Source organism: Diceros bicornis, chromosome 36 (genome assembly GCF_020826845.1).
Source record: "Diceros bicornis minor isolate mBicDic1 chromosome 36, mDicBic1.mat.cur, whole genome shotgun sequence".
NCBI lineage: Eukaryota > Metazoa > Chordata > Mammalia > Perissodactyla > Rhinocerotidae > Diceros > Diceros bicornis.
This window is the reverse complement of record NC_080775.1, coordinates 20117114-20133204: the sequence shown is the minus strand read 5'-3', so window position 1 is coordinate 20133204 and position 16091 is coordinate 20117114. Positions and strand designations below refer to the sequence as shown.

Sequence of the window (16091 nt, the reverse complement as noted above, 5' to 3'; positions counted from 1 at the left end):
CCCTGTCCTTTCTTTCAAAGCTCATGCAATTTAGCAGCAGCAGCAAGAATCTGGGCAAGGATCAAATAAATGTGTTAGAAGAGTGCAGAGGAGGGATAGATTAATCCTGATCAGGGCATAGGTCAATACAGAGGTCTTCTCTGGTGGTTGAAAGACGTTATTTTAAGAATATAAAATCGATGTATTTTTAGGAGAGCCTATCATTAGAAACCATTGCAGCCAAAGTCATGTTTCATAGAGAGAATAGTTCCCCCTTGACTATGAATTGTCATTGAAGGGAAAATTCTAGGGCTGAGGTAAAAAAGGAAAAAGTGTCTCTATAGGAAGGAGAAAAAAAATGAGTCTCACTAATCCAGAACCAGCCAATCCCTTTCAATAATATTCCAAAAAGAGGAAAATTTGAATGCTGATCTTTGTTCAACCAATAAATCTTATTTTTATCCTGAAGTACCTTTTGCTTTGTCTTCTCTGATAACATATACCAGCTTGGTCAGATTGCCCTGAAGTTATATAAAGAGATACATCTTCAGAATAGTACTATCTAGATGTTCTTAGAGCTAAAGAAATAACAAGATGGTTACATGCGTTGCTGAATTACCGATTTCCGTCACTTTTCCACAAATGACAGAATTCCTATCATAAAATTTCCCTCAAAACTCTGGGCAGGGTAAGATTGTACCTCTGACTCAGAACTTGACAGAAAATAAACTCTCTAGTATTTACAGAATTTCATAAAAATCTTAAGTAGCATGTTCATATCAAGAAATATGAAATAGTCATATTTCAACTTGTCTTGGAGATAGGTTTTAGCAGAAAGCAAAAAATCAGAAATTATCCCAATGACGTTTTTATCATTTTCTTATATAGGGATTGAAAGAACTGGCTTGAGTATGAACATATTGTATTTTGAATGTCTTTCTATATTTTGACATTAGATTTCCAGCAAATCAAAGAATTAAAGCATGAACTACTTTTATTAAATGTTCTCTTTTATCATAATGTCAGTCTTTTCAATATAAAACTATTAATCTAAGGTCTTCCCAATACTCATGCCAAATTTTTTCTTTTACAGAAGCCAACTATGAACTTTGTTTTTCGCTTTTAAGTTTTTATTTCCCTGCCCTTTAGGGATCATATTTTTTTCCATAATAATTTAGCACCTACTGTTTTTAAATTGAACAAATTCAATTTCATTCTTGGACAATTAACTTTTAATTATTTCAAGGGGAACTCATTATTGTATTAGTGCAAGCAAGCGAAGGGAATAAAATATTTAATGTATCACTAAAATGCTCCATTTTTAGATACTCGTTACGTGTTTGCTAGACTGCATTTGTTGAAATTTAGTTTTCTAGATTATAACCATATAAAATGCAGATGCCACAGCTGGTTAACACAGAAGCAAAACTTAAAAATCACTTGAGTAATCTTGAAAAAGCAGCTATAAACAGATGTGATGTTAAATAATTCCACAGATTTCATCTCTAGTTTGCCAAATGGTGCTCAGGTGGAATATAAACACAGTGTTCACTGACGGGAAATTCAAAGACCACTCAAACAAATGCCTTGATATTTTAGGTGGGACTCGGCGGTCAGGAGACTGGGCTCCAGCACCTGCTGCCTAGAGTTTGGAAAAAAGAAAGTTGGTTTCTATTCTGAATTCATCACTATCCTTAGCGACTGGCAGATGCCAGCGACCAAAAGAAGATAGAGACCAAAACGCAAAATAGATGATAGATGGAGAGATACATAAATAGACGATAGATGGACAGAGACAAAAATATACAGTTCAACATTATCTGTTTTTGAAAAAAGAAAATTACATGCATTTTATATCCAAAAGGCTAGTAAATCCAATGCCATATTTCTAGAGGAAAGAAATGTAGACTATACATTCAGTATTGATTAAATTTCTACTCCTGAAAGATTCTTTAACATTAGAATTTTCTGAAAGAGTATCCAAATTTTCCTAATATACTTTAACATATATATTTTCTTCCTTTCTTTTAAAAATATTTATTTGCTTGTTTATTAATTAGTTCAGTGTGGGCAACGTGCATGTGGTAAAAATTCAAACTCTACTAAAGGGAATATGATGAAATGGTAACGTTCTCTGTTTATGCCAAATTCCAATTCACTGCAGTTTCCCTAAAGGTGAACCCTGTTCTAGTATCTTACGTAACTTTAAAAAAATATTCTCTATATCAGAGTATACTTCAAAATGCTTTCAGGCAACGAGTAAAGTAACATCATACCTCATTATACTGTTATACTTAATTCACACAAAAAGAATTAGTACATTTTGGTTAAAGCTAGGCTTGGAATGTTCAAAAGGAAGAAAAAAATATACTTTAATTTTGTATTCTTAAAAGACTATTTTGTTTATGATATATTTTAGGACAAGGTAATTAATAGAAATGCTAAGATTATTTAAATTTGAAAGGATTATAAAGGGTCTCGCACTAAAAATGTTCAAAATACAATCCACCTCTTACAAGCATTACACATCAGAAATAATTGTCTTGGCTGTATAGTATTTCTAGAAGCTCCTTAGTTCCTTTAGAACAATGAATTTCTACTTTGGTAGCAGTAATTTAATAAAAATTCAGAAATCAAAGATATTCTAATGATTTTAAGTGGCTAACAACTTTCTAAAATCTTCTGACTTATTTATTAAATACATAAAAACTTCTTGCTTTCTTTTATCAGGACCTATTTCATTAAGTCCTAAGAGATTTTAAACAAACATCTTTATCTTCAGAACTTTTTTTCTACCATATTTCTCGATTTCAAATTAAGAATAAGTCTTTCCACACAACTTTGTCATAACCACGGCAGGCTTATGGGACCCTTGGCCCATATGTGCAAGGTGGGCATTTCCACTGTGCTCTTCTCAGATCACAGGCTCCCCTGAAGAGGTTTATTAAAAACTTAAATCCTTGGGCTCCACTACAGACCTACTGAATATGAATCCCTTGGTGAGCTACAGAGAAATCTGCATTTTAACAAGCTCCTGTGGCAACTCTTAACTGTACTAACGTTTGAGAACCACTGAACTTGGGGCTACTCAGATTTAAAGAATCAAATATATCTAGATGACATATGTATTTCACATTTCAAGATATAAGGTCAAAGAGCTTTATTGATTTGCCCGGGATTAGTAAGTTAATTGTTGGCTGTGCCAGTAGGTATTCAGACACCCAGTCTAATCCACCTCAGACAGCAAACCATGGCGTCCCCTCTAGTATCAGTTTTGGGAATTTTGATTCCTTTTTAATAACTGAGGAATGCTTCCTCAGTTCTGGGCTCCTCCTGAACTTTGGCTGGCTAATACTCCCTGACACTGAAAGCCCAATAAACTTAATAAGAATACACTGAAGAGAAAGAATCTCATTTAGTCTAGACTTGGCCTAGTGTGGTCACCAATTTCAGACTCATGGGCAATTTATCCGTTGTTGCTGAGTGTATATAGTTAAAGCTTAATGTTTCTCTGATGCTTTCAATCACAAATGCCAGCAATTCTCTTCTTCCTGTCTATCATGGCTAGGCAGTGTGACAACACTGCATTTCAATTAGTTTTTCTTCAATTAAAATAATTTTGTTGGATCTGATATTTCAGCAAGGACATACTGTCTACCAAAGACACAAAAATCGATTTTGTTAGAGTTATAAATACCTTCATATTCTGCATTTAAACCTGACATTCAATTTATATACTGAAAATGGTAACATTTTCATCTATCAAAATCCTACTAATCAGTAATTCTAATAAGCAGATATCTGGAGGTGGTTGCAACTTGAAAGAAAGTCAGCATACTGGAACATAGATCAATAAAAGTTTATTTAAAATTCTTACAGCTTAGTGAGTTCTAAATATCCACCTGAATTTAGATGCATTTCTAAAGCGGAACTTTACCTTACCCCAATCCATTGAAATAAGCCTGAGGCTATAATTAATTCTGGATCGGGGCTCCTGGATTTCATAAATGGCTTCTATTCCATTATTAGGTCTGGACTTTACGTCTTATCACCAAAGCCAATGGGTTTCCTTATGTGAAAGGATCATGTAAATGTGTAATCTACAAGTGGCCTCAAATATGAACTTAGATCATAATGTCAAAAGGGTTATAGGCTGTGGGTTTGCCCAGGATACAAAGGTACATTTAAACAAGAGCAATTATACTAACTCTAACAACTGATTTATCTTAATTTTACAAATTTCAGACTTGGCCATGTATTCTAAGAGTATATGGCTTGTCATTCAAAAATTGTGGGTTTCAGATCCTCTCCTTTCTTTTTTTTATTATTATTTTGATGAGGTCATATTGACTTATAACATTGTGCAATTTTCAGGAGTACATTATTACATATCAGTTTCTGTATAGACTGCATTGTGTTCACCACCAATAGTCTTGTTATCTGTTACCATACATATGTGCTCCTTTACTCCTTTTGGATCCTCTTCTTTCAATCTTGAAATCTTGGACTAAATTAAGCCTTACAGTTAAACCAGACGACAGAATGCTTTATATGGCCCTCTAAGGATCACAGTGGAGTTGCACCTTACTTGAGGGCTACCTACTGAGGTGAGTAAGTAGGCAAAAATCATACTGTGTCAAAATATGCTTGGAATTCCCTTAGCACAGCCCCCTCAGGAGCCTGAAACTCTGTCTTTTAATAAAATCAGTTCTTCCTCCAATGTCAGAATGGACTGTGAGGTTTTTGGCTGACCTTAGATGAAGCTCTTGCTTGTTTTTAGGACCACGTGGTACAAAAACTACCCACTGTTTCTTTAGACACTAGAGTCACACTCAATGCTGCAAACGTGCCTGTGTTAAGAGGTCCATAGGAACAAGACTAAAGCAGAAGGGTATATTCAAGTTTCCTTGGTGCTCTCATTGAGAAGCATAAGACTACTGATTTGGGAAAGGTTGGATTGGCTGCACCATTTAAATTTGTTCTTTCTCTCTCTCTCCCCTCCTCAACTTAAGTAGTTTCATTTCTGTAAGCTAAATGAACATATGATAATATAAATACATTCTATTTTTAAAAATTAGCTGTGTCTATATAAAAAGAGTTTTTTATCCTTAATTAAATTTAGGTTGATAATACATGTCAAATCATTAATGAATTATTAGCCAGTATTTATGACTTTATACATTTAAAAATTTTTTTGAAACATATTACATGTGATAATTTCTTTCTATTTCTCTTTTTGTTACTACAAAGAAATCCAATTCATTTAGTTGAAAATAACAGCCAGTGACCCAGGGAAATGAAATAGAAATAACAGGTTGAAAAAAATATAGAGTAGTCCTTCAGAAATATCTCTCCCTCATCTCATCTCGTATTTCTCCTTAAGTAAATATGTTATATTACTATTCTGCATATACAAGTCTTTACCATTAGTAGGTATTTGCCTATTCTATTTATTCTTTTGATGGGTGTAATCATGGAATGTATTTATTCCCACATTTTTACCAGTACCAGTCTTACGACTTTGATTGGAGCTAGGTAAATACAAAGTGGAAAATTCTTTAAAAGTGAGGCACCACGAGACTAACTTCCTAGTGTTCAACATGCTTCATTATAAATGTTGACATTTTATACCTAGTGTCAGATTAGTTCTTTCTATAACCATTTGGTTGACACTGAAAAAGCCAATGGATGGTAACGGCCAAAGGGAACAATTAGAATTCTCAGGAAAGTGGAGATTTCTGGCCTCAATTATCTGTGTAATTCAGTCTAACCGTATATGTTGGATTCCCATATTAAGCCAGGCCCTGTGCTCAGTGCTGTGGAAGACACTGAAATGAGTAAGACTGGGTTTTTACCCTTTAAAGAATTTATATTCTCCTAATTCTCTTTTATTGAGTCCTCCTTTTCTCTTCAACCTCATGTGGCAAAAATTCAAATCATACAAAAGAGTACATAATGAAAAGTAATACTCATTTTCATATACCTGTCCCTGCTCACTATAGTTTCCTCAGAGACAAATATTGTTATCAGTCTTTTATGTATCTTTTCAGAGATATTCTCCGTCTATACAAACGTACATGTATACAAATACACTTTAAAATAATTTTATGCAATGGAAAATTAGCATCATCCTCATTATGCCATGCCATAGGCTAGTTCCTGGAATCTCTTCTATTTTCAATTTACACTCTCCCCATATCTGATCTCATTGAGTCCCATGAATTTAAAACATTATCTATATGATAATGACTCTCTAATCTGAACCGCTAGCCAAAACCTCTTCCTGGAATTTCTGGCATCTTTATCGCCATCTACTCAACATTTCTACTTGAAGTCTGATAGGATTCTCAACTGAATTTGTCCCTAACTAAACTCTTTCTTTCTCCCTACTCTAGTCTCTATTTCTTGCGCCATCTTACTTAGTTCAAAAAATGAGTGCCATCATCTACCAAATTGCTCAAACAAAAACCTAGGAAGTGTCTTTGATTCATATCTTTCCCTCTTCCTTAACTTCTACTCCATTAGTAGGTAAGGTGTCTCTTTCCAAAATATACTTCACGTTCATTCATCTCTCTCCATCACCATAATTATCATCCTTGTCCAAGCTACTGTCATCCCTCTTTAGGCTATATTGCACATACTTTCTACTATTCTCTTCCTTTTCATTCTTGCCCCTCTCAAACAAACAAACAAACAAACAAACAAAAGCACACAAAAAACAACTATTCTCTTTGAAGCAGCCAGAGTTGGATTTTTTAAATATAGTGGAATCACATCACTCCTCTGCTTAAGTTCTTCTAAAATCTAAAGGTTTCCCGTCACCCTGAGAATAAAACCCTTGCTGGCTCACAAAGCCCCCTGTGTCTTGGTACTTTGCTACCTTTCTGACCTCCTCTGATACCATTCGCCCTTCATGGTCAACCCTCAATGCTCCCAACTCATTGCACTTCTTTCTTTTACTCATCACATCAAGCTTGAGCTCCCTGTAGGGCCAGTGCACTAGCCAGTCCCTTTGAAACACTCTTTGCCTTCACCTTGGTGTAGCTGGTTCCCTGCCATGCAGATCTAACTTTAATTGTGACTTCCTCCAAGAAGACTTTCCTGGCTACCCAGTCCAGGGCAACTATTAGTTCTCTCAAACTTAACAGATCACTCATCATCAACTGACTATTTTGTTTACTTATTAATTAATTTATTTTCCAGCTTAATAAGCTAAACTCTAAGCTCCAGGAGAGTTTTGGCTTTGATTAATATTTGATTATTGTTCTAACTACCTCAGTGTTTAGACTAGTGCTTGCTGTTTAGACTAGAGTAGAAAGCATTCAATAAATTTTCAAGTAAATGAATGAATGAAAGAATATTTTAAGAGCCAAAATATATTTTCAGTTAAAAAAAAAGTTTGCTTGATGATGGCTGATGAAACCAAGGTTTCTTCAAAAAGGCAAGATTGCTTAGCATGATACCAACAAGTAAACTCCTGTTATTCCTACCAATTTTGCTATATTTTCCTTTACATTGCATTGTTTCTAGTTCCTGCATTTCTATTTGCTTAAAATCTATCTCCCCATACTAAAAATGTAAGCTCTGTGAGGGAAGTGATATTTTTCTTGTTTGTTCACCACTGAATCCACAATCTAGGATAGTAACTTGAACACAGAGACACTCAAAAATTTTTATTGAATGAGTGAAGGAAAAGGTATAGTTGAAAGTGGTTGACTCAGATCCTCTCAATTTTCAGTGAAGAAACAAAAGCACTCTTACCTGCAAGCAATGGGCCACCTATTCTAAGTAAACACTTTTGATCATGGGTCTTATTATACGTTCCTATGACTCAAATTCCTTTAGACCTTGGGTAAGCCATTACAAACACTCTGCCTTAGTTTTTTCTCCCTAAAAAATGAGAATTAAAGAAAGTAAACAAACCAATCAAAGTTTTCTCATCTTCTTAGAGCAAGCCCAACTTGAGAGTTTAATAATCACAACCAATTGATTATCATTCCCAGGCATAAATGAGCACAAAAGAGCAAGTAAGAAGAATGGAAGAAAAAAAATCTGAGAGGCAATTTTTGTGCTCCTTAGAATACGACTTTTCTTATTTTTATTGAATTTGTTAATAAAAGCTCTGAAGTCTGGGGAAATGCTTCTGGGCAGCAAAAGCAAAGTTTTGAAGCTCACAGGTCTTAGGAGAAATTAATAAAATGCAGTGGGGAAATTAAATTGAACAAAAGTGCAACGAGCCATAGTTAAACCAATTAATTAAGCAGGTTTTGATATGTATATAACAGGGTTGCTGAAGAATTAAAAATAAATTCAAGACTTTGAACCAATGTTTGGCATTCAACAAAACACCAAACAGTAACATGCAGAAAACTTGTAGATTTTTAGTAGTGTTCCTTGATGAATTCCTTCCTCATTCATATGCATCACTACCTTCTTTTTTCCATTAAACTTAAAAAACACTATGTTTTCAATAATACACAAAAGTCTTAGGCTTTGCCTGATTCTCTTCTGCATTCTTTTTATGTCAATTTCAAAACCCTATCACTTTCTTGCAACAACAATTATAAAAATATTTATTTTTCAGTGGTATATTTACTATTTCTCAAGCAGCAATGAAAATTAACTTGCTTAGTGCACCTGCAGCTTGGCAGGTGTGGGGCAGAACAGGTGAGGCATCAAGACTACAGGCTGGGGAGTCACACAGATCAAGGTTCAATTCACAACTCATCATTTAAGAGCTACGAGACCCTGCACAAATAACTTAATTTCTGTAAGCCTCAACTTCCTCCACTGGAAAAATGTTGTGCGAGTTAAAAACATTTGAAAATTCCTTGGCACAATGTCTGGCAGAGAAATATCTCAATAAAATGGAAGTATTAATGGTAGAAAGCAGTTTCCAACTTGTGGGTGTCTTTTGATTGCCAATATTGCTTGTTTGGAACTTTAAACATGTATTTCCACCAATTTTTTTTTTTAAAAACCATAATAAAATGGTTAGCAGAAGGTAGGTTTCTAGACTAGTGTCCCAAGTCTTCATTTACCATAACGTTATTTCAGTTGAGAATTGTCTAATAGTATTCTGGCGAGGATGGTTAACTCGTTCTTGTTTTCCCTCAACTGAAAGTCCCTCATTTGGGAAAACCCTTTGGTCCCAGACAAGTGTAACCATGATTCTTTCATTTGGAACCTAAGCATCATTCATTCATTCATTCATCCATTTTTCTGTTGCACCAGGTACATTCTTAGGTGTTGAAGATATGAGGACAAATCATCCTTAATAACCCCAGAGCCAGCAAAGGAGACAGACCAAATGAACAAGGGTCCACAAACCCTACGCTAAATGCTAATGATGGAGGTTTGCCCAAGATGCCAGGGAAACACAGGAGTTGTGTAGCTCATACAGACTTGTGGTGTAGGGAGACTTCTCAGAGGAGGTGACCACTGAACTGGAACTTGAATTAGGTATGCAGCCCAAACCAGTGCCTTCTACTGAATTCTCCTGGGCATTTTTCACGTCTCAACTCAGTATGACTTAAATATACATATTAAAATCCCATCTACTTCGGTTGTTATCTAAACAGATTTTGAATAACTTCTGATATGCATGTCATTTTTATGGAATGTCAGCAAAATATGAATATAACTAACCACAAACTCTTGATTTTATAGTAGGTCTTTCCACTCTGGAGATACAGCTAAGTTAAAATCTACTGTTAAGAATGCTAATCGCCTGCTTGCTTTGTCATTATTTGAAATTCATTGCACAAAGGAAATTATTGGGACAACATGTTAAATTGAAAAGAAAACAGAGGCTATAACAAATACTATTGTTCTATCCACAGTAATGTAGTGGTTGCCCCAAAGTTAGCAATTTAGACACGTTTCCTAAAGCTTGTTATCAAAGAATTGCCATTCTGTTCTTTATACTTCAATAACTTTTAAAGCCTTCCTGAACGTGTCTCTATCACCATATGCTGCAGCAAGATGATAAGACACAGTCTGCTTATACAACAGAAAGCTCCAGTGCACTTTCACTGACTAATAGCCTGAAGACTTGGTTCTCCACTTGGAGGAAGAAGCCAATTTTTTATAGATTCTAAAGGTGAGAGGGGACATATTCCCAGACAGACTGTCAGCTTCGTGGGGGGTAGGGACCACATCTGTACTATTCACTGCTGCTTTCCCAGCACTTGGGACATAATTGATGTACAAAACGGTTGAGTAAATAACAAAACACATTTAAAAGTCTTCACTCTAAATTTCCAACAAATGGTCATTCAGTCTCCGAAAAATTCTAGGAACTGAAAAACCCTCTTCGACATTCATAAAAATCAGTAAACCTCTTTGACAACAGCAAGTGATACAGCTTAAGTTTCAAGGTCCATTAGTGACAACACATGCCAAACCCACACGTTCTATTTATGTAGAGGCCAGTTAGTGTCACTTTATTCCTTCGTCTCAGACTACGTCGATAATCTTGACTAGTAAGAACGTACATGTGAACGTACATGTGCATAAACCATCCTTGTTATAGTAAAGATATCTCATACCGTGCCTTCTGAAGAATATGGACCAAAAGCATCAATTTATAGACTCATCAATCACAATCATTATCTATCTTAAGCCTTATAGAGTTTATAAATGTATGTCAGATAATAGCCTTATTGACTATGATGGTTCTTGGTAATTTTGAGCAATCAGACAAAGGAAAATACTAGAATTCCCACTTGTGAGCATTTTTTGTCTTTTGGTCCCGGTATTTTTTTACACACATACATTTGTCAATGTATATCTAATTGACACACCTGACACATTTAAAATTCAATGGATGAGTAGAAACAATAAATCTTTCTAAATTTTAAGTTTTTCGTATCAGTTTTTACCTTTGAAGTTTACTACACCAACTGCAGTTGAAGCCAATCTGAGAGGATACACAGGAGCCACAATCATTAAACTGGAGACATGCTAGGAAACAGGAGAGAATAGAGTCATCAAGACTAACTGATAGCCCGGAGAAAAAGAAAACAACATGACTCAGCCAAATAAAAAATCACCCACTCATCCTCATAGGCGAGCAGGGTGAAGATACCCACGCATGCCAAGCACAATATTATAATTATTGGTAAACAGCCTTGCAAATCATTTTTTCCACCTGGCTATGTTCACACATTAACTTACTAGGTAATGGGGTCATTTCCACAGCTGAAATGTTGGTAATTTTTGACATTTGTAGCTCTACTCGGTGGTATTCATAAATTGTTCTTCTTCGAACATCTGTATAAAAAAAAAACAACTTTCAACATTTCTTCGCCTATAAAACACAGCGTTTTAATAAAGAATGTAGAATTTTATACTTTGCACCTGATGCAGTTTTAAAGTAAAGATTTAAATCTCTTCACAGAGATTGATTATTAAAAAAACCTGAAAATCATGTGCTCATGGACCAAAAAGTCTTTTTGTCAATGAAGTTGAAAATGTTGATTTAGGGTCTCAGATACCCCCCTCAGCTAGCAGGGCTCCAACCCACGGTCACCCAGAGGATACCTAAGACGTTTTCTTGATAGATTTATATATTTTGAAAAATTTTGACATATAAAATCAAGAAAGTAAGATGACACCCATTTCTCTGAAACTTAAGCTAAAGTGAGTCCTTTAGGGATGGGTAGCAATTAAAAATTTCTCACAGCCTAAATAAAGTTAGTTTTTGCAAGAATAAGAGGCTGATTGCTTTAGAGGTTTAGAATAAATTTCTCTAATAAAAGTAAAAACAAAACTTAAATTATTAAAAATAAATCAGTATTTTTTAATTAAATATATAGTATCATATCTAAGCAAGGTTAGTAATTAGCACTTAGACTGCATGCAGGAATTTATAATAACTCCTCAGCAAATCCAGCAGTGTTCCTGAGGAATAGGCTAGATGGAGAATTTGATTAGAACTTTAATAATTGAAAATCAGATAAATATAAGCAAATTTATTTTATAACAAAACAAGATGTTGATGAAATATATTTAAAATCCCTTTTAAAAAAAGACCTGAGCCTTATAAATGAGCTTGCCTGAGTTTAGTAAACGTCAAGGGAGGAGTAATGTTATTAGTATTTTATTTAGGTGTTGGAATGCTTGTAATGACAGGAGTGCATTTCCTGAATACTATCATATCCATCAGGAATCACTTGGGAAGCTATAAGTTATTTTAAAAATATCATAGTATCCAGTCTTGGGAAATCACATGTCATAGTGGTTAATCAACCACACTCTTCAACAGTTGGTCTAGCTCAAATCCCAGTGTAGCTACTCAGTATCTGTGTGACCTTGGGCCTTTGTTAGCCTCAGGTTCCCCATCTATAAAATAGAGATAATAGTACCTACATCACTGAGTTGTTTTGAGAATTAAAATAAGACAATAAGTAAAAATTGCTCAGAACAATCCCTTTCACATTGCAAGTGCTGAATAAATGTCAGATTTGATTTTTGTCTAGCTTCAGTATGGCAACCATAGATAATACTGGTTATATGCTGCATATAATGATCTCATTTCTATAGATCTAAACTCATTGAAATCACTGTAAGGCTGTGAAATCAGGCTTCTAGGAATTTGTCTCCCATCTTAGAGAAAGTTAAATTTTGACTCAAGTCAATAGAGCCAACGATGATCTCCTCTAGGACATAAAACAGGAGAGTGGTGCCCAGAAGGCAGTGAGCTGGCTTTCAGTAAAAGTGCTCAGGACTGAAGATCCCTACACATCCAGGAGAGAAGTCAAACATCTACTTACAACCTACACATATCTTTACTTTTCTCCACTCATATCCTTTCACCCGTTTCTGATTATTCATCATGAAATCCTACTCTAGAGATAGAAGGGGGAGGGAGTGGCCCAAAATGAACTCTTTGGGGGCTAGGAGTGGTTCCAGAGTCATTCACTGAATTCAGCCATGTGCCACATAAAGATGTTTCAGTCAATGACAGACCGCATATAAGATGGTGGTGCCATAAGATTAGTACCACATACCCTAGGTGTGTAGTAGGCTGTACAATCTAGATTTGTGTAAGTACACTCTACGATGTTCGCACAACGAGGAAATCGCCTAACGATGAATTTCCCAGAACGTATCCCCGTTGTTAAGCAACACATGACTATTTATCTTCAGGTTTATCAGATTGGAAAACACTGTTTAAAATCCTAACCCAATTAATTTCTTTTTGGTGTAAGTGAAAGATGCATATATACTTTTCAAGTGTAAAATTTATCAAACATTAGAGAAAATGCTGATTTCATGTTTCTTAAGGCACACGAATCGTCTTCTTTTTTTTTTAAACTTAAAGCATATAAAAAGATTCCTCAACTTCTGCCTTTGCCTAAAAGTAGAATGCATTCTTATATACTGCTTTCCCATGTATTTTGCTCAACAAATTAGTTCCCAGAAATAAATAAATAATATGGCTCTGCCATGAGATCACTGGGATGGCGGTTTTTTGAGTCTTCTTCATACTAAAGTTCCCACGGTATCTATCATATTAGTAGGTGCTTAAAATACTAGTTTTTTTCATTTCATGTTGTACTTTGAAAAGCTCAAACCACTCACATAATGACCGTGAAGCCCCCGGGAGTTAATTATTGATGATGCATATGGGGTAAAGGGAAGGAGTGACCTTTTTTGCTATGCTGTTCTATCATCTGCTCAAACACTTCTGACTGTTGGGAGATGATTTTAACAAAATCAAAATTAATGAGAATGACTTTTGTTTGATGACCTGCCAATTAATGACAGCTTCCAAGTGGTCATTTCTGTTGTATTTCAGAGATACTCCTGTCACAAACAAGGAATTAGGAATGCCTTTACTGGCAGCTCTTGCCAATACTAGAAGCTTTCATTTGATTCCAGAAATGTATTTAGCTCATGTGTCTTCTTTAGAAAGTCAGCCAAAATAATGTTTTACCAAACATTCAGTCTTAGTAGTGGTGATACAGCTTCAACTGTTTTATTACAACTTTACAAAACCAAGATCAATCATAATACACATTAGGGGTTTTTAAAAATTAGAAAAAAAAAAGAAATCAAATCTCTGAGCAGACTCACACAGAGAGAATAAAGTTCAGTAATCAAAATCTTAAGGCGATGATTCAAAGCGTAACTATTGAATTGCATTTTTCAGAAATCCTGAGCAATATCAGCAGGAGGGACAGAGTGATCATATGGAAACACCAGGAATCCTTTCCAATCAACATCCACTCTAGCTGAAGTCAACACAGTTATAATGAGTACCCCATGGCATGATTAACCATGATCTAGTTTATTTGCCTCTCTTGAAAGCTAACACTCACATAGAGAATGTATGAGTAATTTCCCAAATTGGCTGATTCTTACATTTATGTAAATACCTTAATATTTTGTCTGAATAGTCAAGTAAATGATTTGCTAACATTTCCCTATTTATGTGTTGCAAATGCTTAATCACTGGCCCCAAATGATTCTTTCTTACTTTCTTTTCTAGTGCTAGTTGAGCTCACCATATAGCATCATTTATCAAGTACTCTTTAATGTAAATAGCATGTATGGCACAACTACAAGTTCGTTCCCAGCATGAAGACTCAGGAAAAAAAGAGACTCTTGAGAGAAAAAGTTCACTATCACAGCAATTATAAGCATCCCACACAAAAATGCAATGCATTTGCAGAATTAGCTAGTCGCAGTTGTTAAACAAAGCATCTACAAATAGAATACGCTTTAGCTTCAAATATTTTTTTATTCCTTCTGTAGTTCTATTTCTATTAAATAAAGTAATTCAGCATTGGATAAGGCAACATAAGATTTAGGTGTCCATGAAGCGCCATTCTGAACCTCTTAGGTTTTCCTCTCATCATTCCTTCACTGCTTGCGAAGTTCAGGACACAGCTAAATCCTAAATGGCCAGACTTTATAAGTTACCTGAACAGGCAGAAAGGAAGTCAGAAACTTGATCTAAAAACACTCTTCACCTTTCTCCTCCTTTCACGTTTATTTTACTAATGGCTTAAACCAGCTGCATTCTTGACATCCATCAGTAATTACTTCGCCCAAGAAGAGAACCAGAGCCACTGTCGAGACAGTAAATGGTCAACATAGTGTCACAGTGGGCTGATGTGCTATGTGGACTGCAGAGCTGACCAACATCATGATTCCCATTGGTCCAGGGACTGTTCCTCTGAACATGGCACGTGCTCCTGAGACCTATGGGGAGATTTTGTAATGTACATTTGCAATGCCATTACATCTTTTTTTTTTCCTGAGAGAAAAGGAGATTGGTATTTTATTAAATGAAATTGGGCAAAATGCTGTAAGATTTCTTTATTTTAAAATCAAGTTTCTGAAAAGAAGTTTTTAGTGCTAAATCACTCAGATGTTTGGCACTCATGTGAGGGAAAAAACTATATTTTCAAGATATTAAACTTCCCATGGCAAAATTCAATTGGAAAATTTAACGCGGGCATGTTTATAAATGTAGGCAACCAGTATTAGTTAAAAGGAGAAATATTCTCTGTGTAGTAGGAAAGTGTAAGTTAAAATAGAAATATTCATTATGTAATTGGGAAAAAGTAAGAAATAATTAAGGCAAAGGAAGCTATAAATTTTAAGGCAAATATGAAAGAAAAAAGTAGAAAATCTAATCTCTGAGGTCATAATTTAAAACAAAAAAAGGCAGATAGAACTTGATAGAAAAATTCAGTTCAGATTATTTTTGAGAACTCTTTTTGCTATTTTCTTCTGCATTCCACAGTAAGGCAAACAAAGAGCAGAGTTTTGCAAAGATGAGCTTTTGATTCACTATTGTGAAAAACATAAAAGTACATTAAGTTGGGTTTCTCTTCTTTGGACCAATAAATCCCAGGCTAATAGGTACCCAATAGATATGCTGAATAAATGAATGTTTAAATGTCTTGAATTTTTAATGATATATTAAAGTCCTTTCTGTGACTTTTGGGATTTTATATCAGAAATAAAAGAATCCAAACGTTATTAAATAAATTGAGAGACATGCCTCTAAATTGGTAAAAATTTATTTTACCTGAGATTGTTGTATAGATAAACAATCATGAGTGAATGAATGAAAGAATAAATAAATAGGAAAA

General features: G+C 34.9%; 1 protein-coding gene across 2 annotated transcripts in view; it reads right to left on the bottom strand.

Moving 5' to 3' along the window:
• The window catches only part of PLXDC2 (plexin domain containing 2), a 425253-nt gene that overhangs the window by 94206 nt on the left and 314956 nt on the right, over positions 1 to 16091 (bottom strand). For both annotated transcript variants that reach the window (XM_058532526.1, XM_058532524.1), the window contains 2 exons: positions 11158 to 11253; positions 10863 to 10944 (listed from right to left, as the gene is read on the bottom strand). In XM_058532526.1, the coding sequence (XP_058388509.1) occupies positions 10863 to 10944; positions 11158 to 11253 (178 nt within the window). The remainder of the gene's footprint in view (positions 1 to 10862; positions 10945 to 11157; positions 11254 to 16091) is intronic.